Source organism: Suricata suricatta, chromosome 13 (assembly GCF_006229205.1).
Source record: "Suricata suricatta isolate VVHF042 chromosome 13, meerkat_22Aug2017_6uvM2_HiC, whole genome shotgun sequence".
NCBI lineage: Eukaryota > Metazoa > Chordata > Mammalia > Carnivora > Herpestidae > Suricata > Suricata suricatta.
In genome coordinates this window covers 13,727,780-13,746,680 of record NC_043712.1, presented here as the reverse complement: position 1 = coordinate 13,746,680, position 18,901 = coordinate 13,727,780, and the positions used below count along the sequence as shown (strand labels likewise).

Genomic DNA, 18,901 nt, shown 5'->3' with positions numbered 1-18,901 from the left:
GAACAAGGCAAAGGCACCACCTGCTCACCAAGGGTTTCAAATGCTAAGCCACCAGCTCGGTCATGAGGAGCTAGGCACCCAGACTGCAGGAAATGTCAGGCCCTTTTGTAAGTCACACCACGTGTCCCTGGCACAGGGAGCTCCCATATGCCTTTTGTGCACACCAGCAGTGTCATGTGGGATCCTCTTGGCTCCACCTGGACACACCATGTGTGTTGACAGAGGGTCCCAGAGAAGAGCCCGGGGAGGATCTAACAGGATAACAAGACAATGTCTGCCACTGTGCTCAATGCTCCCTGGGCATTTTCTGGGGCCTCCCGGCAACCCAGTGAGCCAAGGTGTTCCTGCTCTCCTCATGTGCATGAGGAGGGCTGATGGCGGCCCAACGTCAGGTGGAGGGGCAGGGGGTGGACCCAGGCCAGGCTCTGAGGCCCCAGCTCTTCAGGCCACCCATCGATGCCCTGTAATGAACACAAAGCACTGGGGCGCTTGGCAAGGGAACACTGCCACTGTGAGCCACGTGAAAGGCAGCCAACAATGACCAAGAACATTAAACAACTTCTGCTTCTTTGCCTGAGCAGCTCAGCCGGTTGAGCGTCTGACTCCAGCTTAGGTCATGCTCCCACAGAGTGTGTGTTCGAGCCCCGCATCGGGCTCTCTGCTCTCAGCGGAGAGCCTGCTTTGGATCCTCTGCCCCTCTCCCTCTGCACCTCTGTCCCTCAGGCTCTCTCTTAAAAATAAATAAATAAACCTTTAAAATGAGCATCTACCATGAAGGGCAGTGATCGTTAAGAGTGTGTGACTTTACTTGAGCAAGTTCCTCAATCTCTCTGTGCTTCAATATCCACACCTACAAATGAAGGTAATGATTCTATGGGGTGGTGAAGGAGACCAAGTGAGCAAATCTACACAAAGTTCTCGGAGTGAGGGCTGGTGTGAAGTAAACACTTAATAGCGGCAGCCGTAACTTCTGTCCCCACGTTCTGGGGCTATGCTCGCCAGACACTTTACACAGATCATCTCTAACTGCAACCACGGAAGTGTATTAATGTTCCCATTTCTCAGATGAAGACACTGATTCTCTGAGAGAGAATATGTGTTGGAGGCCATCCAGCTGATGAGCGGCGGTCAGAATCTGTGCCTAGGTATGAGACTTCGAAGCCAGCCATGAAGGGCTAGGGGAAGAAACGGGTAACGTGGACTTCCACTGGCTGGAGTGTGTGCCAAGGCCCCGTAGCTTAACCGGATGGCGGTGGGCTGGGTCCCAGAGGGCCACCCACTGCACGGTGATGGCTCCGTGCCCCTCCCTGCCCTCCACTGCCACCTGCACTTCCCGTCCCCCCGCTCTGCCTTCTCGGTGGAAGGAACAGATGCACCCCTCCGTCTGAGCTCCAGAGGAACTATGGCCCCTCTGCAGAGACCATCATTCACCCCTCTCCAGTGACACACTCCCAAGCACCCTACAGGCTCTGCCTAGGCCAAGTTCTCACCAGGAAGCCCTCCTTGACGGAGAAAAATGCCCCCTTGCAGCACCCGTGGCACTCTGGTTCATGCCCACCCCGGAGCAAGCGTACCAACCGCCTGCTGACAGGTCCGACGGCCCCACGTGGACAGCCACGTCCCGAGCCAGGACCAGCACCTGGCACAGACCAAATGCTGCCACGGATACTCGCCGAGCTCATCATGAAGTGGGTGCACGGAGAACACGGGGACCAATAGGAAGCTTAAGAGCAGAGATTCCTCTGGATACTTTGCATAATGGAAGTCGGAGTGAGTCAACGTCTTCCTAGAAGCAAATAGCTCACCCATGCTAAATAAATGAATTCTTCAGAGCCATTTGGGCCCCACTTCATCAATCACCCACTCCCCTGCACTGACTCCTGCCCCATTAGAATGAAGTCATCGGCTCACACAGCAGAGCTCACACCCCGGCAGATCCCCTCAGCACAGAGGCCAAGGGCCAGGCTGCCCAGAGGGGAGCGACAAGCAGCCACCCGCCTCCCTCCAGACAGGGAACAAGACGCAGCCCAGACCGGAGGCCTCTCACTTCGAGGGAGAGTATGATGCCACCCACCTGCCTGTGTCTGGCCCTGTTCTCCGCAGCCCCTGGCATGACCACCCAGCCCACCCCCAGTTCCTCGTCTCATGGGAAAACTGTCCCTAAAACACAGGGGCAAGACCCTGGAAGACCGCTCTCTCGGGGAGCCAGCCCCTGGACCCACAATAAACCCGTGTGATTCTCCAGATTCAGAGATTTCAACTGAGAAACCGGAAGCCTGGGATGCGGGGTGCATGTCACATCAAAGAGAGAGCCCTAGGGCCCAAGACTTTTGCCATCCATGGGGCTGTCACCCTCCCCGAAGCATGGTGGTGACTCAGCTCTCCCAACAAATACTCCCTTTCACTGTGGTTGTTCTGACTACAAGACTCAATGCTGGATTCACAGCTTGCTACTGGGGAAAACCTTACATAATACACATACGTGATTTCCAATCCTATCAGCAGGCAAGCGTGCACTTCCCCCTTTTACAGATCAGGAAGGCGAGTTGCGGAGAGATGAAGTGACTTGCCTGAGGTCACAGAAGAAGGAGACTGGGTCTTCCAATGCCAAATCCTGGGCATTTCCTCCTCTGCACAGTTTCCTTAATGACTCAAAGGAAACGCATGTTATGTGCAGACCACAGTCTGAACGGGTAGCAGATACGTAAAGAGAAAGCTTAATGGCTCACTTCTTGGTAAGCAGGGCAACTCAGGGGCCTGGTGGATGGATGGTGTCTACTTTGGAAGCTGTGACACAGCTCAACCGCAAAGACATTTGTTTTCATACTCGGGAAACTCAGCAGCGATGTCCCAACCGTGTCAACAGCCCAGCTATAAGTCTCCGGCAGAGGCAAGTTAAATACGGTCAGTGCGGTTTACTCGCCGTTCTTCAACTCCCTGGTGGCCCTGCATTAATTCTCAGGATCACACAGTGATTAGAGGCGAAAGAGGCTGCCCGGAGTCCACGGAGACCTCATCAGAGCCTCAAGTTCTTTGTAGAAATGGGGAGAGGATAAATCCTAAATCAACACAAAGTGACCAACGGCACAGCAGGAGGAATACACATCTTCTACAAAGGAAGAACTACAGTCTGAAAAGCACACCTTTCTCGGGGGGAGAAGAAAACTGTAGGCTGCACCTATCGGGACAACCTAGAAATGTGTAATTCCAAAATGATCATTTAGAATTCCTCACCCACAATTAGCAATTAGTCTTCCAGAACAGAATTAAAGCCTTTGCTAAAACACTAAGGCATTTTAAGGGCACCTGGGTGGCTCAGTCACTTGAGCATCTGACTTCGGCTCAGGTCATAATCTCATGGTTCATGGGTCCAAGTCCCTCGTCAAGCTCTGTGCTGACAGCTCGGAGCCTGGAGCCTGCTTCGGACTCCGTGTCTCCCTTTCTGCCCCTCCCCTGCTCTCACTCGCATGCTCTCTTGTGTGCTCTCTCTCTCTCTCAAAAATGAATAAACATTAGAAAAAAAATTTTTACTAAAATAAAATACTAAGCCATTTTTGAAATTTAAACATCACCAACATCGACATGTGACTGAAAATGAAACGATGACTTTTCACTTGTGATTCCACACAGTACAGACAGCACCCAGCACAAGAAACCAAAAAAGCAGTGCAGCTGATCAAACTAGTGAGATTAAACTGTAAAACTCTCAGCCTGTTCAATACAGCTACAAACATTGCGCTCAGCACTTAGCCATAGTTTACATGACTAAAACGGGATTTGGCATAGCAAAGTTCGACGAGATGCGTGCAGGTCAGTGAAGACCCGTCCGTCTAAACGCCCAACATCACCTAAGTGGGGACAGAGCCAAGGGAAACGTCCTGGCCACCAGGCGCCTGGCCCAGCCTGAGGGTCCACTGCTCTGTGCTGACACTCTCATTCAAGAGACACAGTGGAGCACAAGTCCACCAAAGGTCAGAGGTAAGAAAAAGCCCCCCTTGTCCTGTCAGTGACGCCCCTGGCCCAGGGCCGACCCGGGCCGATCCACAGTGCAAGAGCTAGCACTGGCTGCCAAACGACTTGCCCACCAGCTCTAAAATGACCGCTGGCTGGCCCTCCCCAGCCCCCAGCGGCCCTGGCCCTACCCCCAGGGACCTCTCCCAAGTCCAGCAACTGTGGGGTTGGCGCCCGGCCCTGCCGAGTCTGTTCTGAGGGCTGTGCCCATGCTGCACCCATGGTTAGTTATTCTGAGACTCACCCTTCACAAAACCACAAGTCACAATCAGACCTATTCATCAGGGAACTACTTTGCATAAGGGTTCTCTGTCTTCTGAATGTATGAACTTAATCAAAGCCAGGTTAAAACAACAACAACAACAACAACAACAACAACAACAAACCTTGGCCTACAATGCGCTCCCTTCCTATCCCATATCTGGCTGCCAAGTTGCATCAATGCAAGCTGGGGGTCAGAACAATCTGTAAGTATCTCTCATGAACTGAATCATTTATTCACTCAACAAACATTTACTTACTGGGCCGTGCACTGGGCTTCACACACGAATCCCAGTTCCCTACGCTGAGGGGCAGCAAGTGGATCCCCTAACACCAACATGAGGACGGGCAGAGCGCTGAGCACCAGGGAGGACGAGGAGGTGGGCCTACGAAGCAGGCTCAGGGGAGGGGACGCTAGAGGGGCACCTTTAGGGATGATGGGGACTCACTCAGTAAACTAGGACAGAAAAGCCACTCCAGGCAGATGGGACAGCACATGCAAAGGCACAGAGAGAGGCGCAAACACGGCATTCAGAAATCTGCAAGAAGTCAGCTGTAGTTAGAGATGATGGCGAGCGACCGCGGCCAGACCAGGGAGGGCCTGCTAGGCCAGTTTCTGTGTGCATTTGAATAGGAAAGTGTTCTTAGCACAGAAATTCCATAGATTACACAGTTCTTGAGAGGTGAACCCTGGGACCGCAAATATGAGGCTCATCTTTTTTTTAAGCTTATTTATTTCAAGAGAGAGCATGTGAGCAGGAAAGGGGTAGAGAGAGAAAACCCCAGGCAGGCTCTACGCTGTCAGCACAGAACCTGACACGGGGCTCAAACCCGCGGACTGTGAGATCAAGCCCTGAGCTGAAATCAAGAGTCAGACGCTTAACAGACTGAGCCACCCAAGCTCATCTCCAATGAGCTATGATTTGTCAGTTTCCTGCGTGGTGCAAACACCCGTGCTCAGCGGCAGGTCCTGCTCTGTAAGGCAGACAGACTGAGAACCCTCCCCCTACCTGTCAGAAGCTCAAGTACAGGCAAGAAGGCACTGGCGGGGCTCTAGAGGAGAGCAGACGTCACATACGCGTCAGGAGAGAACACGGAACCACATTCGACGACAGACTCCGGTCCAGCTTACCCCGGAGAAGAGGCGGTCGCATGGTGACCGGCGCCAAGAGCACTTTTCTGGTGAGCCTTCACTCCTGACCGTGAGATCCTCCCCAGTCTGTGAATGACGATTCTGCTGCACTGCTTCTGAATCTTTTTCACCGAATTTCTATGGAAACAAATCGTGAGGCAGTTTTCGTCAAGAAAAAAAAGAAATCTTAACAGACTGTCCAAAACTATTTAAGGGAAGACATTTTATTTTTTCTTCACATTATTTTCCTCGAAAAAAGTTCCATCATCCCCAAATACTAGGCAATCACAAAGCTGTAGCGCAGCTGCCTGTGTTACTTAGCACCCCCAGAACGGCAGCCCGTGGGCACAGCACAGGCAGGGTGGTGGCCCTCATGACAGAGCACCCTTCACACTGCCAAGATGGCCACCCAGCGGGTGTGCAGCACCCAGCCCAGGCCCTGGCCCCATGGGACTGAGTTCCCATCCTGGGTCCCCCTGGGCCAGGGCGTGATCTCTGGGTCTGCTTCCTATCCTACGAGGTTACTGCAGTGATAGAGAAAGTGTGTGTCACAGCCCAACAACATCCAGTCTCTCTCGAAACATCACAAATTTGACAAAACTTGAACCATCCACGAGGAGACTGGATGTCCAGGAAGAAAGACTGCAAACAGTGTTTTGAGGTGAGGTCACATATGAAAGGGTTCTCGTGATTTCACACAACACAGTTCCCCTCAGGGCACCTGGGCGGCTCAGTCAGTTTAGTGTCCGACTTCGGCTCAGGTCATGATCTCACAGTCTGTGGGTTTGAGCCCTGCGTCGGGCTCTGTGCTGACAGCTCAGAGCCTGGAGCGTGCTTCAGATTCTGCATCTGCCTCTCTCTGCCTCTCCCCCCACTCACACTCTGTCTCTCAAAAAAATAAAGACATACAAAATTTTTAAAAAATACAGTTCCCCTCATCGACCCCTTCAGGAGACCTGGCATTAACAACACGACAGGACTGGAGACCGTTTCTCCGGTCTCTTGGCCAAGTTCAAGCAGAGAATCTATTTCTAATGATTTAAAATCTAGTAACTCCTTAACTAGGCCCCTGTCCACCGTGGGTCAGAAATGAAGGACAAGACCACCTCTTATTCCTAAGCACCTATCAGACCTACTCCATCATGTCAAAGTTTTATGAGAAATTAGATCAGCACAAACATGAAAGACACAGAGGCAGCTGTGTTTTTTTTTTTAAGATAAAAACCTATTAAACTATCCCAGGAAAAATTAGAAATCAAATAACCACACACTGAATTTCTAGAACTGCTGTAATACAGCTGTGCTTCACTCACTTTTCATTCTCCTTTTTTAAAAGTCCAATTGGGGCGCCTGGGCGGCTCAGTCGGTTGAGCGTCCGACTTCGGCTCAGGTCATGATCTCATGGTTCATGGTTTCAAGCCCTGCATCGGGCTCTGTGCTGACAGCTCAGAGCCTGGAGCCTGCTTCAGATTCTAGGTCTCCCTCTCTCTCTGTCCCTCTCTTACTTGGGCTCTGTTTCTTTCTTTCTCTCAAAAATAAATGAAAAAAAATTTTTAAGTCTAATTATACATATGCGCTGTTTAACAATGAAACTGCACAGCAGGGCTTCCGGGAGAACATGGGCCTCACCTCTTCCTTCCCACCTCCGGGCCCCACTCCCAAGAAAACACAACCCCCAGCCCTCGGCCTCTTCTGCTCTCCGCAGTCCATCCGTGCTCTCCCGCGGCCTGACCTGTGCAAGTAACACGGGTCTCTTAGCTCTTGCTGTACAAGCTCAGGGATTTAGCTCTTATAGCATCTGCCTCCGCCCCAGCACTCTTCCTGACAGTTACAATTTCAGCTCAAATGACGGTCTGCATTCACAGCACTGTGAACACGCAAGTAGTGTCCACGACTCACCCATGTGGCCCTTCCATGATCGCAGCCCCTTGTTTCTCTGCTTTCTTGGAATCAGTTACACGTGCCTTGCTCTATCTGTCCACTTAGTTCATAAGACTAAATTAGGTAGTTAATGCAAACTCATCTCCAAACTCTCTAAAATAACTTTAAAATGCCTCTAGGTGGACCCAGACGCGTCAGGTAAACAATGGGTTCCATTTCTGTTTCTTAGAGAAATCCCCACGTGGAGGCCCTCTCTCGAAAGCACTGAGGTGCAAGCTCTCTGCACCCGGGCACTTCCCGTCGCCACACCCGAGGAAAATCCCCTCCTTGCTGGACCCCACGTCTCTCCTTTGTATGGACGGGACCACGGTCCAGGAGTTCCCTGCAAGGGGGACCTGGGAGGCAGAGGATTTTAGGCACCGAATGTCAGAAAACGCCTTGGTTTGCCTCCCGCTTGCGGCCGGCTCAGCCGAGGACGGAACGCTGGGCTGGACGTCACTCTTCCCCGCAGTCTGAAGGCGCTGCCCTCCTGCCTTCTGGCCTCCAGGGTTGCTGCTGAGAACTCGGATGTCATTCCGAGTCTGGGTCCTGCGCATCTGGCTCCAGAAGCCTTTCAGAGCCTCCCTTTATCCCCAGAAGCTACTACTTCACCAGGACGTGCCTCGGCAGCGGCGGTCACTCCCCATTCGCTGTGCTAGAAACACAGCAGACCCTTTCGAGGCACAGGCGTGTGTCCTTCCACTCCGGAAGCCGCCCGATTACTGTGAGGGTTTCCTTCCTCCGCTCTGCCCGACCCATCTTCCGGGACCTCCTGTTGGCCACAGATCGGAGCCCGAGTCAGGTCTCTATGGCTCTTATCGTTTTCCGCGCATTTTCTCACCCGTTCGTTTCTTTGTTGGATTCTGTTTTCTAGAAAGCATACTCAACTTTATCTTCTCGTGTTTCTAACTCTCCTATTGAATTTTTTATATCTGTAATCACACTTGTAATTTCCAACAGCTCATTCTTCTTTTCCAAGTATCTTTTTTTTTTTTTAACCAGATCCTGGTCTTGGTTCCTATCTAAAGATGTTATAGTATGGAGTTCTTTGAAAAGCTGTCTGGTCTGCTTCTCACCCTCCCCTGCTTCTACTGCCTCTACATGTATTTGTGTTGTCTGTCTTCCCTCTTAGACGCTCTTCTCCTGTTTGGGGAACTCAGGCCGTCCGCCACCTTCAAAGGTAAAAAGTGCTCAGAGGCTCTGAGTGTGGAAAGGACACAGCACTGGCGGGCTCGCTGGGAGAGGACCCAGTAGGGCTTGTTTGTTCTGCTGGAAGACGCCCGCTCTCTCTTCTCCCCTCGAGGCCTCTCGGTGCTGGGGACGGAGGCTTCCACTCCCTCCTCGTTTTCACTCCAGAGGCCCGCTCCTGCCTTCAGCTGCACTGCTGCCCCCCAGGCCGGAGCGTCTCTGGTTTGAGGACAGCAGAGAGAAGGTGAGGGGGACAAGGTCACCGAACCACCCAGCGCACCACCCCCATCGCCTGGTCACTCGCGGACCAGGTCCCACGTCTGCCCACCGCGCCTCTCTGGGCTCCGTGGGCAAACCAGCGTGCTTCTCACTGGCGTTTCACCCCAAAGGCAGGGAGCAGAGAGCGCCCAGGCCTGCGGGCCTGAATCCTTCACCCCTTCACCATCATTTTAACAGGGCTCCGGGAAGGAAGCAGAGTTAAATGCCCCGGTGAGTCCACTGTGTCCGCCCGCACTAAATCAAGACTTCACTAGACGATCAAACAAGAGGGGCACTGCTGGACGAAAAGGGACGGTCAGAGGAAGCGCACAGAGAGGCCACGGCGCCCACCGGGAGCACCAGGCTCCCGCAGTGGAAGGAGCTCAGCGAGTCGGGCCACCACCCGGGCGAAGGGGCCCCGGGCCTCCGTGTGCTCTCCCGCTGACCCAGAATCAGCCCCTTCGCTTCCGGCTGGTGGCTGGTGTCCAAGGGGTTCTCTTCTTCTTTCAGAAGAAAGCTCTGAAGGGCTCTGCTACAAAGCTGTGAAGGCTGTAATCATTTTTGCCAGCCTTATTTTTACACACATGTTTCTGTAAAAGAGTTTTTAAACGAAACGACCTGTGCCAAGTCAACAGGTTTAAATACAAAAGAAAAAGAAGATTTGGTACCTGAAGCAACAAGTCCTTTGGAGGGATACTTCCTGTTAGACTTCTGATCGTCTGCTCTTGACTGTGCAATTTTTTATTACTTTCACTCAAAAGACTCTTGTAACGATTCTCCACAGCCTTCTCTCTTTCATTCACTTCGTCGCGTAATTTCTCAACCTCATTCCTAAGGTCCTACCGAAAAGAAAAGAGAAAACAACTTATTTGACAGAGATTTGAAGGTGAGACTCTGTCACCTGTTTACCGCTGTACAAGAGCAGGCTCGTAGATGGATTTAACATGCATGCACTTCCTTCTCACGCCCGGCCTCATGAAAGCCGGCTTTAAGGATAACCTGACGGGCGCCCGGGTGGCTCAGTCGGTTAAGCTTCCAACTTCGGCTTGGGTCACAATCTTACAGTTTGTGGGTTCGAGCCCCGCACCAGGTTTGCATGGGATTCTCTCACTCTCCCTCTCTCTCTGCACCCCTCCCCACTTGTGCTCTTTCTCTCAAAAATAAACTTAAAAAAAAAAAGGAATAAGCTGAAATTTGGAAATATCTTTATGCACATTTATCACATTATTTATAATACAGAAAACCAGAATGAAACTAAATATCCAACAATAGGGAACTAATTATACAGAGTATGGTATAAAAAAGATGAGGAACACCAAACCAAGATACTATGTAATATGCTGCTGATTGTTTCCTAAATGTTTATACAAAGTATTGTTAGAGCTACGAGGAAACACATCAAAATAACAGTATACCTAAATAGAGGGATTGTGGGTGACTTCCAATTGATTTTTATTTTTCAGAGTTCCTAAAGTTTCTAAATAAGTCTATATTACTTTCCTAATCAGAAAAAAAAAATTACCTTATATAACGACATTCACAATTAACATGGAAAATGCTCACGTTATAATGGTAAGGGGAAAACCATAAAACCAACAGCAAACAGTGATTATAACTACCTTAGGATATACACTATTTATAATACTAAAAAATACTAGTCAGAATAGCAGAAAGCTAGAAACCACCCAAAGATCCCCCAGCAGAGGAGTAAACTATGGCACAGTCTCAGAATGGAGATTCGGACGCGATGAAGGAAAAGGAAGGAGGGCTCTTCACATACGCTGCCCTCCAGTTCTCTTCAGAAGATTCTGCTCACATGGGGTTCGGGAGGACCCCAGGAGGGGGAAAAACAGAATGTATAGCATACTGTCATGTATTTAACTATAAAATAAATGAGATGGCTGCCTATAGGGAAATGAAAAAGAGAGAACATGCTAGAAGGAGGGAGAAGAACTCGTCTTACAGATGTGACACTGGAAACCGTTGACATGTTTACCTATTTGAAAAACAAAATAAAAACCTCCCAAAACTAGAAGCACAGCAAACAAACAAACAAAATAAATAAAATAAATCGAACTGTGTATCAAGTTGGTTAGCCAAACAGAGAGGAGTTCTTTCAGCAAAGAGTCGTTTCTATGCCCCTAAGTGGGTTAATTCTCCAGGGGCATGAGGAACCACCGCGGGAAATCTTCTACTGTTTGAGTCATCGTGCTGGAAGAAACGATATTTGTACTGTCATTCTGAAACTCTGCATGGATACGTACACTTATTAAGTAAGTATTAATGTGATAAGAACCAAGACTACAAGCCTAAGAGAAAACCAATACAAATACAAAAATAAGCTAAAGCATGTCATTACAAATATGAACTCAAAATATCAATATGAGCTTATATTTTGTTACTTCCTTCCTCTCACGGAGAAAGTCTAAAATCGGCATCCTGCCCAGCACCCACGCTGTAGTCTTCAAATACCATTGCCCACCAGAAAGACCCAGGCTTCTCAGAACACAGCCCCTAAAACAAAATTACCAGCATCACTTGGGAACAGCAAATGCAATAAATAACCAGAATAGCATGCAATAAATATCTGTTGGAAGGAAGGATGGATGGACAGATGGACGGACGGACAGATGGATGGATGGATCAGGAAGATGGAACTTCTCCCGTTTTATGAATGGGGGAAACAGGCTCAGGGAAAGTTATTTACCCACAATCACGGTCACCAAGGGGCAGCACGCACCCGATTCCACCTCTGATTAGAAGCCTCTCGAGCTCACTTCCACACTAGGACCAGGGTGTGGATTTCCTTCCAAATGATCCCCACCCACCTACAGTCATCTGCCACTTGCTCTTAGAAACCTCCCCCTGAAAACTGGAGAATAACACAAAAACCTTGTGTTAAACCATGTAGATGTAGATGTTGCCTGCCATCTCAGAAAGATCACCCTTAAAAGATGCTGCCTCCTTTTTCATCTTAAAGTACTTCTGCATCACGCTAAGTCTAAAGTGTGCACCGTTCATGTGCAATGTAATTACTGGCCCACTTCCCTCATTTCCCTGATTCTGTTCTCTCCTTCGCATAAGCACCTTGCAGACCCGTTATTTTAACCTCTGGTTCGAGTTCTAGCGTATATGTGTGTGTACAGCAATTTACACCACTCACCCACTTCATTTGCTTATACAATTTTAGTTCAGGTACCTAGATTAAGGATGTGCATGTTTTAAGTGATAAAGGTGACCAATGTGCCACGCTTCTTCCACAGGTCCCCCAAACTAACGGAGTTGACAACATGAAAAAGACCTGTTCCAAAATCCCACAGAGGACATGTAACTGGGTCATTCCACAAGGTTAGGGGTGCTTAATCTGAGCTCCACCGAATGGGTCCCTGGAAAGCCTATGCTAATGTGTGTGTGTGTGTGTGTGTGTGTGTGTGTGTGTGTGTGTGTGTGTGTTTGGTGATAGAAGGCCCTCAGCATAAATCAGAGTCTGCAGGAAAGTCAGGGCACCAAACCGTATAAAGCATTTCTCTTAGTACCAGCATGTGTAATAGAAACTACTATTTACCAAGCCCCAGCTTTGAGCCAAGTATGTGCCCAGGCACTTGTACGTAAAACACCCCAGCCCCGTGACTGCATACGTGGTAAGTATCCCGAGTCCTGTGTTTATAGAAAGGAAACCAAGGCTCACAGAGGCTGAAAGCTGTTTACAGAGTTCTACAACAAGTTCTCAAGCTGAAATTCAAACCCAGGTTGGTCAGACCCCAAACTCTGCGCTCTCTCACCCAACTGCACTACTGATCAGACCAAAGACACAGAAAACCACTCCGGGACACGGGCTGCCGTTGGCCACTAAGCCCAAGTCCCCAGGCTAAGGTTAGAGTCTCGAGGACTCGAGATCCACGCAGCATCCAGCCTGAAACCGAGGCCCTCCCGCTAAGGAACGGGGCGGGCCATGGTGCCTGGAGCTCAGGTGCAGAGCGCTCCGAGAAGGCCCGAAGTAAAAGGCCCACCGCGGGGAGGGGCGGGAGCTGCGGTGGCCTTGAGGAGGAGCTGCCATGGCAACACGGAGGCGGCCGCCGGGCTCCCGTGCCTGGCACCAGCGGAGGTCTAATAAATGTTTAGGGGAGGCATGGAGACAGCATGTCTCGCCTGAGCAAAACAATCAGAACTGAAAATTGATAATCTTGGGTGGTTTCCCCGAACCTCTTTCAGCATCCCTAGGCTGCGAAGGCAGGCAGAAGTAGCCTGACTCCGGGCTCCACCGCTCACTAGCTGTGTGACCACAGAGAGATAACAAAAATCTCAGAGTGCATCCTTTCCAGTAAATGAGGATAATGGCACAGGCTCCTAGGGTCCCTGGAGGGTTAAATGAGAGCATGCGGGATGGGTGCCCAGTCCAGCAGGTGCACGGGAAGTGACACCCTGTCGTCTCCCGCCCTCTGCACGCATATCCTCCAGGCTGACCTCCACTCCCAGATTGCCTCCTGTGACCACAGCATCACCACCCACCTCCCTCTCACATACCTTGTCATCCAACAGGCGACGTCAGCCTGAAGGCAGAGCCTCCACGCAGAGCACGTGAGAGACGAAGGGTGAGAGTGTGGTGCTTTTCCGTGGACACGAGTGCCCAAACCCTGCCCTGCCAACCACCCATACCCCCAATGCCCCCGAGTTCTCGGAGGAGCCGAGTCCATCACAGACTGGGAGTCACAGCACGAGTCTGTGAAAACAGCACGCCCAAAGCAGGGCTTTCTGAGAAAACAGGGCTGTTTGGCGTTTTGCTTTTTGGAGGAGGAGAGAATGGGCTGCTCAGGAGAGCCGTCTGCCCAACAGGTGCCAGGCCTGGTCAGGTCTGCGGCAGGGAGCTAGGGAATCCGAGCCCTGGGATTGTGCCTTAGAGGGAGTAACCCACGCACCAGCAAGGCTGGCCCGGGAACCTGGACTCTGACTCCCCGGACAGCCCCCCACCCCGTCCTCCTTGGAGCGGGCACTAGGAGGGCAGGTAGAACCGGAAGTACTGGGGAGAAGGGTGTCCCCCAGCTCAGCCTCCCCCCGCCCCCACTTCTTTAGAAGCCAGCTTTCAGCTGCCCGACTGCGACAGCTTCCTAACCGGTCTGTTTCCGGGCTGACCCACCAAATCACACCCCCACCCCTGATCAGCATGTCTCTACCCAGGACCCCACAGTGACCTCGCGGTAACTGCGGAATGAAGTCACCATATTTAACAAACCTGCATCCTCGGCCCCTGACCTCCCACCTCGGGCTCCAGCCTACCTTTAATACCTCACCTGATCACCCAACCCTCTCCATCTGGAAATAGTACAGTTGCCCCCAGTTCTGTCTGGAGACAGTATGCTTACCCTCCAAGGCCCATTCCTCGTGCCGCCTCTTCCACAAAGCCCTCCTGGACTGCTCTGGACCTCAGCAATCGTTCTTCCAAAACTCCAACCACCACCTTTTTTTGCAAACCTCCACCAGGCCCCCCACCCCCCGCAGCCCTCACAGCACCCCTGTGAGCAGATGGTCTCACTCCACCCTTGTACCAATCAGGAAACAGAGGTTCAAGTACTCCAGCAACTTAACCGAAGGAAAAGGTGGTGGAGTCAGCATTTAACTATTCATGTTGTTTCCACTAAACCACTAAACCAGTGGTTTTTCTTTTTCTTTTTTTTGGACACGCACACAAACAGGGGTGGGGTCCAAGGAGGGAGGGAGAGAGAAAAAAGAGAAAGAGAATCCTGAGCAGGCTCCACACAGCATGGAGCCCAACAAGGAGCTTGATCCCACGACCTGATCATGACCTGAGCCAAAATCAAGAGTCAGACTCTCAACTGACGGAGCCGTCAGGTGCCCCCAAACCAGTGGCTTCTCAAACGGAGCTCGAGAAGCCCGGGGATGAGCAAAGCCTGAGGCTGGCTGTCAGTGCCCTCTATGCGCGTGCTCCCGGGCCTTCCTCCAACAACGGATGCAGCCGGCTTGGGCATCAACATGGAAATCTGTATTTGATTTTAATGCAAGAAGCCACTGTCCTGAGGAACCTGCAAACTCTCGGGGGCACCCGTCTTCCTTGCTTCTGGACCACGGGGCAGGTAAGAGAGTCTGAAAAGCCCTCTCCAGACCACCACCTGGCTTCCCAGAGGGTGCTGCCATGGGCGATCCGTGTGCAGTGACATCAGCTAAGTGGCCTCACTCTCCACCTAATGGGCAATTTTCCTTTAAGATTCGCAGGTGCCCTCTGGACTGACACTGAGCGGAGCGTCGCCTTTGCATATCAGGGAGAATGACAGAAAAAAGAAGTAGAATTTTTTAAAAATAAAATATCCCCATATTCTTAGAATCACATTAGAAATGGAAAGACAGGCCCTCTTACTTCCTTCGGCAGCCGGCCGGCTTGTTTTATCTCCAGCCAGATGGAGAATGAGAAGGTTCTCATCCATCAAATTCCCACCTTCTCGGCTCACCGTGAGAACGCTTGTCAGAGTGCTCAGTGGTCACCTTTTTAAATACACAAAGGAAACTTCTCCAAAATCTTAATGAGGTATAGGAACCTGGTGATGTAAGAATGTCCAGAAGTAGCATGAGAGAGCGGTGTCCAGCCCACGTCCCCTGGAGGCATGTGGCCCCTGGAGGCCGCAGTGGAGGGTGACATGGTGGGAGGGGTGCCAGCCTTCACCTCACTTCTCCCCGAGCGGCTGTGCCCTCATGTTCTCTCTCCAGGAGAGTGACACTTGAACAAAGAATTCACATGCTTAAATAAACGAATCAATGAACAAACAGGAACCGCTAGAACGAGCTAGGACTCGCCACGGAGATCTGACACGTGCATGTGGCACCGTGTGGTCCCGGCTGTGTGGACTACAAAAGTTCTAAGCGAGGAACCCAGTGTGGCTTTCACCAGGAAGCTGGCAGGGGAGGGACGAAGGAGTCCAAGTTCAAACTGGGCAGAGGTCAAGGCCCAGCCGAGTCACTTCACAGCCATCAGGCACCACCCCTCTCGAAAACCCCAGCTGAGGTGGGATGGACCGTTCTCCTCTCTGCCAGGCACTCACTGTTCCCCCTTGTGCCAGGCTCATCCGTGCCCCCCAGGCTTCCACACGGGCCTCCCCTCAACCAGCAAACAGCTACTCAGCCTCCCCCCAGGCTTCCACACGGGCCTCCCCTCAACCAGCAAACAGCTACTCAGCCTTTAAGTCTCAGCTCGAAACCTCCTCCTCTGTGAAGCCCTCCCCACCCCAACGCCAGCTCTTAGCACAGATCCTCGCTCTGCGCTCCCAAAGCATATGGCCCATCCCCCAGCCCGCACTTATCTGGCTATATTTTAATCAGCTCTTTGTCTGTGTTCCTAGTTCTCTGCCAGATTCCTTCAGAGACTGTGTCTGATTTGATTCAGTCCTGTACTCCCAGTGCCCAGGACAGAGCCTGGCACAGAAATTATAAAGTCAGAACCAGAGATAGGGAAGGCCTCTCTGTCTGTGCCCCCAGAGAGACCACAGCAATTCCACGGGAAAACTCATGGAAACAGCCTTTTAAAGCAGATTCCACAGCAGCCCGGTGCATGAGCCACTGAGGTGCTGCAGGATCCGTCACTCGAGAAGACTCTGCCTCCTCCCTTCCTAGAGGGATCAATCAGCTGGAAAGGAACAGACAAGCACTTTCTTCTTCGGAGAGGTGAGTGTTGATCAAGGAAGAAATTTACAGCTTTGTTGACTTGGCTGGTAACTGGCCGACCATATTTATTAGTCAACAGTGTCCATTAGAGTCTAGCAGGCAGTGGTTTGTCATTCAAAGTCCTGAGCCAGCACCTGCCACACAATTAAAAACAGGAAAAGAGAAAAGAGGAGGAGTCCAATGCACTGAACGTCTACCTCTGCACCAGGAACCAGAGGGGGTGCTTTCTCATGCGTTAAATATTACTATCCATGTCTTTAATCCTAAAATAGGTATAATCAACTCCATTTTAGGGGAGAGAACCTCATCTTAAAGAACTTAAGCAACCGACCTAGAGGCTTAGAGTTAAGCATCTGCCAAGATTCGAACCCGAGCCAGGCCCTTGTGCCCACTGCTCCCCAGATAATGACTCAAAACTGCCAGGTTTCTCGTTCCCAGAGCGGCAGCATCATCATCACCATTGAAACAGCTACGACTCACTGATCGGTTATAGTGTGATAGACACGATGCTCATAAATGCCGTCCCTGACCTCAGACGTCCTTATAACTAAGTTCTTTTTCTAACAAGACATGGACCCCACAGCTTGGAAGAGCAAAGCTACTGGCACCTAGTCCAACAGGAAGCCAGTGGTGGAGCCAGAACTCAAACCCAGTTTGACCCAACCCTCTGCACTCAGCCTTTTTCTTTTTTAATATTTATTTTTGAGAGAGGGGGTGAGGGAGAGGGACAGAGAGACAGCGAGACAAAGATCTGATGCAGGCTCCAGGCTCTGAGCTGTTAGCACAGAGCCCAGTGTGGGGCTCGAACTATGGAGCATGAGATCATGACCTGAGCCGGAGTCAGATGCCCGACCGACTGGGCCACCCGGGCGTCCCGTGCACTCTGCCTTTCTTAAGAGTGACTGCAATTTGCAAAGAGAGAACTTCCTCCAGCAAAAGCCATTTAAACCGCGTGTTAGTCTACAGGGACTTGGACTCAGAATCTTCATACCTGATTGCACCAGAACCAAGGCAAGGGGAGCTCTGGCTTCTGAGTCACACGATCTCAGGTCTGTGGTCCCGGTCCTCCCCAGCCAGCCGACAGACACTGTCTCCAAATGCCATGTTTTGACTACGGATCAGGAGAGACGCCCCGAACGCTGTCATAATCTCGTCTGGAGCTATCCATCAACACACACATGTGAAACCAGAGGGGTTCGGGACGAACTACCCTGAAATTAAACCTGCTCCTGTCAAAGCACATGGGATTAGCCAGCTGGGTGACGGGTACAACTTTAATTAGATTTTTGGGCTTTAGCCAGCAAATGCATCCCCACAGAGCTAAGTGCCCAGGTACTGAAGCACACACTTGTCAGAGTAGCGGATGACAGGTCTTGTAACAGATGAGAGCATTATGAGACAGTCTGGGGAATACAGCTAAGCCAACGTCTCATCTATGATGCTTATAAAGGAGAAGAAAAAGACTAGCACTTCCTCCTCCCCCCCGCCCCACCCCAAGTAGCACACAGAATGCCTGACCCAGAAAAAACAACTCTAAAATAAAGGTTTACCTCTCTATCACTTTTCACCAAATACACACACAAAATCACGCATACACACACCACACACACACACACACACACACACACACACACACACACACACACACGAACGCACTCAAAGGAGAGCCTTAAGCCTCTGGAGCCAAATAATATATCAAAGTCAAGGTGTGAGGGCAAGGATGCGACAATCTGAGCAGCATTCCTGTTATAAACCACAGTCACCAGGACACTTAGAACATCACAGGTAAGACACCAACGGGGCCACCAGGTTTTTTGGTCTGTATTTTGCAAAGACTGCCTGAGTTTCCTGGTAGGGATGGGGCTCCCTCTGGTGGCAAGGAGGTATAATACAAAGAAGGGGATCTCTCTGGGACACCCACACCTTGGGACCTTTTTGGTTGTACAAAGACTTGGGAGGAAAAACCAAAGCTTGCATTCGTCAGAGCTGCCCAACGGTGCCTGTGCCACTGCGAGCACTCGTTACATGTCCCGTGAATAAACAAAGAAACGCAAATTATAACATGTGCCGAGTCAACCGGTGCCAGGTCACCGCATTCCCAGGTAATTAAACGTGACGAAGCGACTCTCACGGTCGAAGCTCGCGGGGCTCAGGCGCCATCTGACTCCGTGAACGCCTACGCCCCGGACCCAAGCCGCCTGTTCAGACAGGCGTCATCTCCCTCCGAAAAGCTGAAGAGCCAGCACACTGAGACAGCAGTGAGCGTTCCCGTCACGAGCCAAGGATGGTTTGGGCACATCCGAAAGGTAACGGGCGGGCTTTCCATCGGCAAGAATTCAGGGGATGCTAAGAGCAACAACAACAAAACCCAGTGTGCTGGACCGTGCACCCTGGCGAAGGCTCGGAGTCAGGACTTGCCTATAAAAAGGGCTGCGGCATTTCTCACTGTGCTTGGAGCTCCCG

At 51.1% G+C, this 18,901-nt stretch overlaps 1 protein-coding gene across 5 annotated transcripts in view; it reads right to left on the bottom strand.

Annotated features, from left to right (window-relative positions):
* CDK5RAP2 (CDK5 regulatory subunit associated protein 2) overlaps positions 1-18,901 on the bottom strand; it is a 167,532-nt gene that overhangs the window by 86,827 nt on the left and 61,804 nt on the right. For all 5 annotated transcript variants that reach the window (XM_029919480.1, XM_029919482.1, XM_029919484.1 and 2 more), the window contains 2 exons: positions 9,439-9,609; positions 5,405-5,542 (listed from right to left, as the gene is read on the bottom strand). In XM_029919480.1, coding sequence (XP_029775340.1) covers positions 5,405-5,542; positions 9,439-9,609 — 309 coding nt within the window. The remainder of the gene's footprint in view (positions 1-5,404; positions 5,543-9,438; positions 9,610-18,901) is intronic.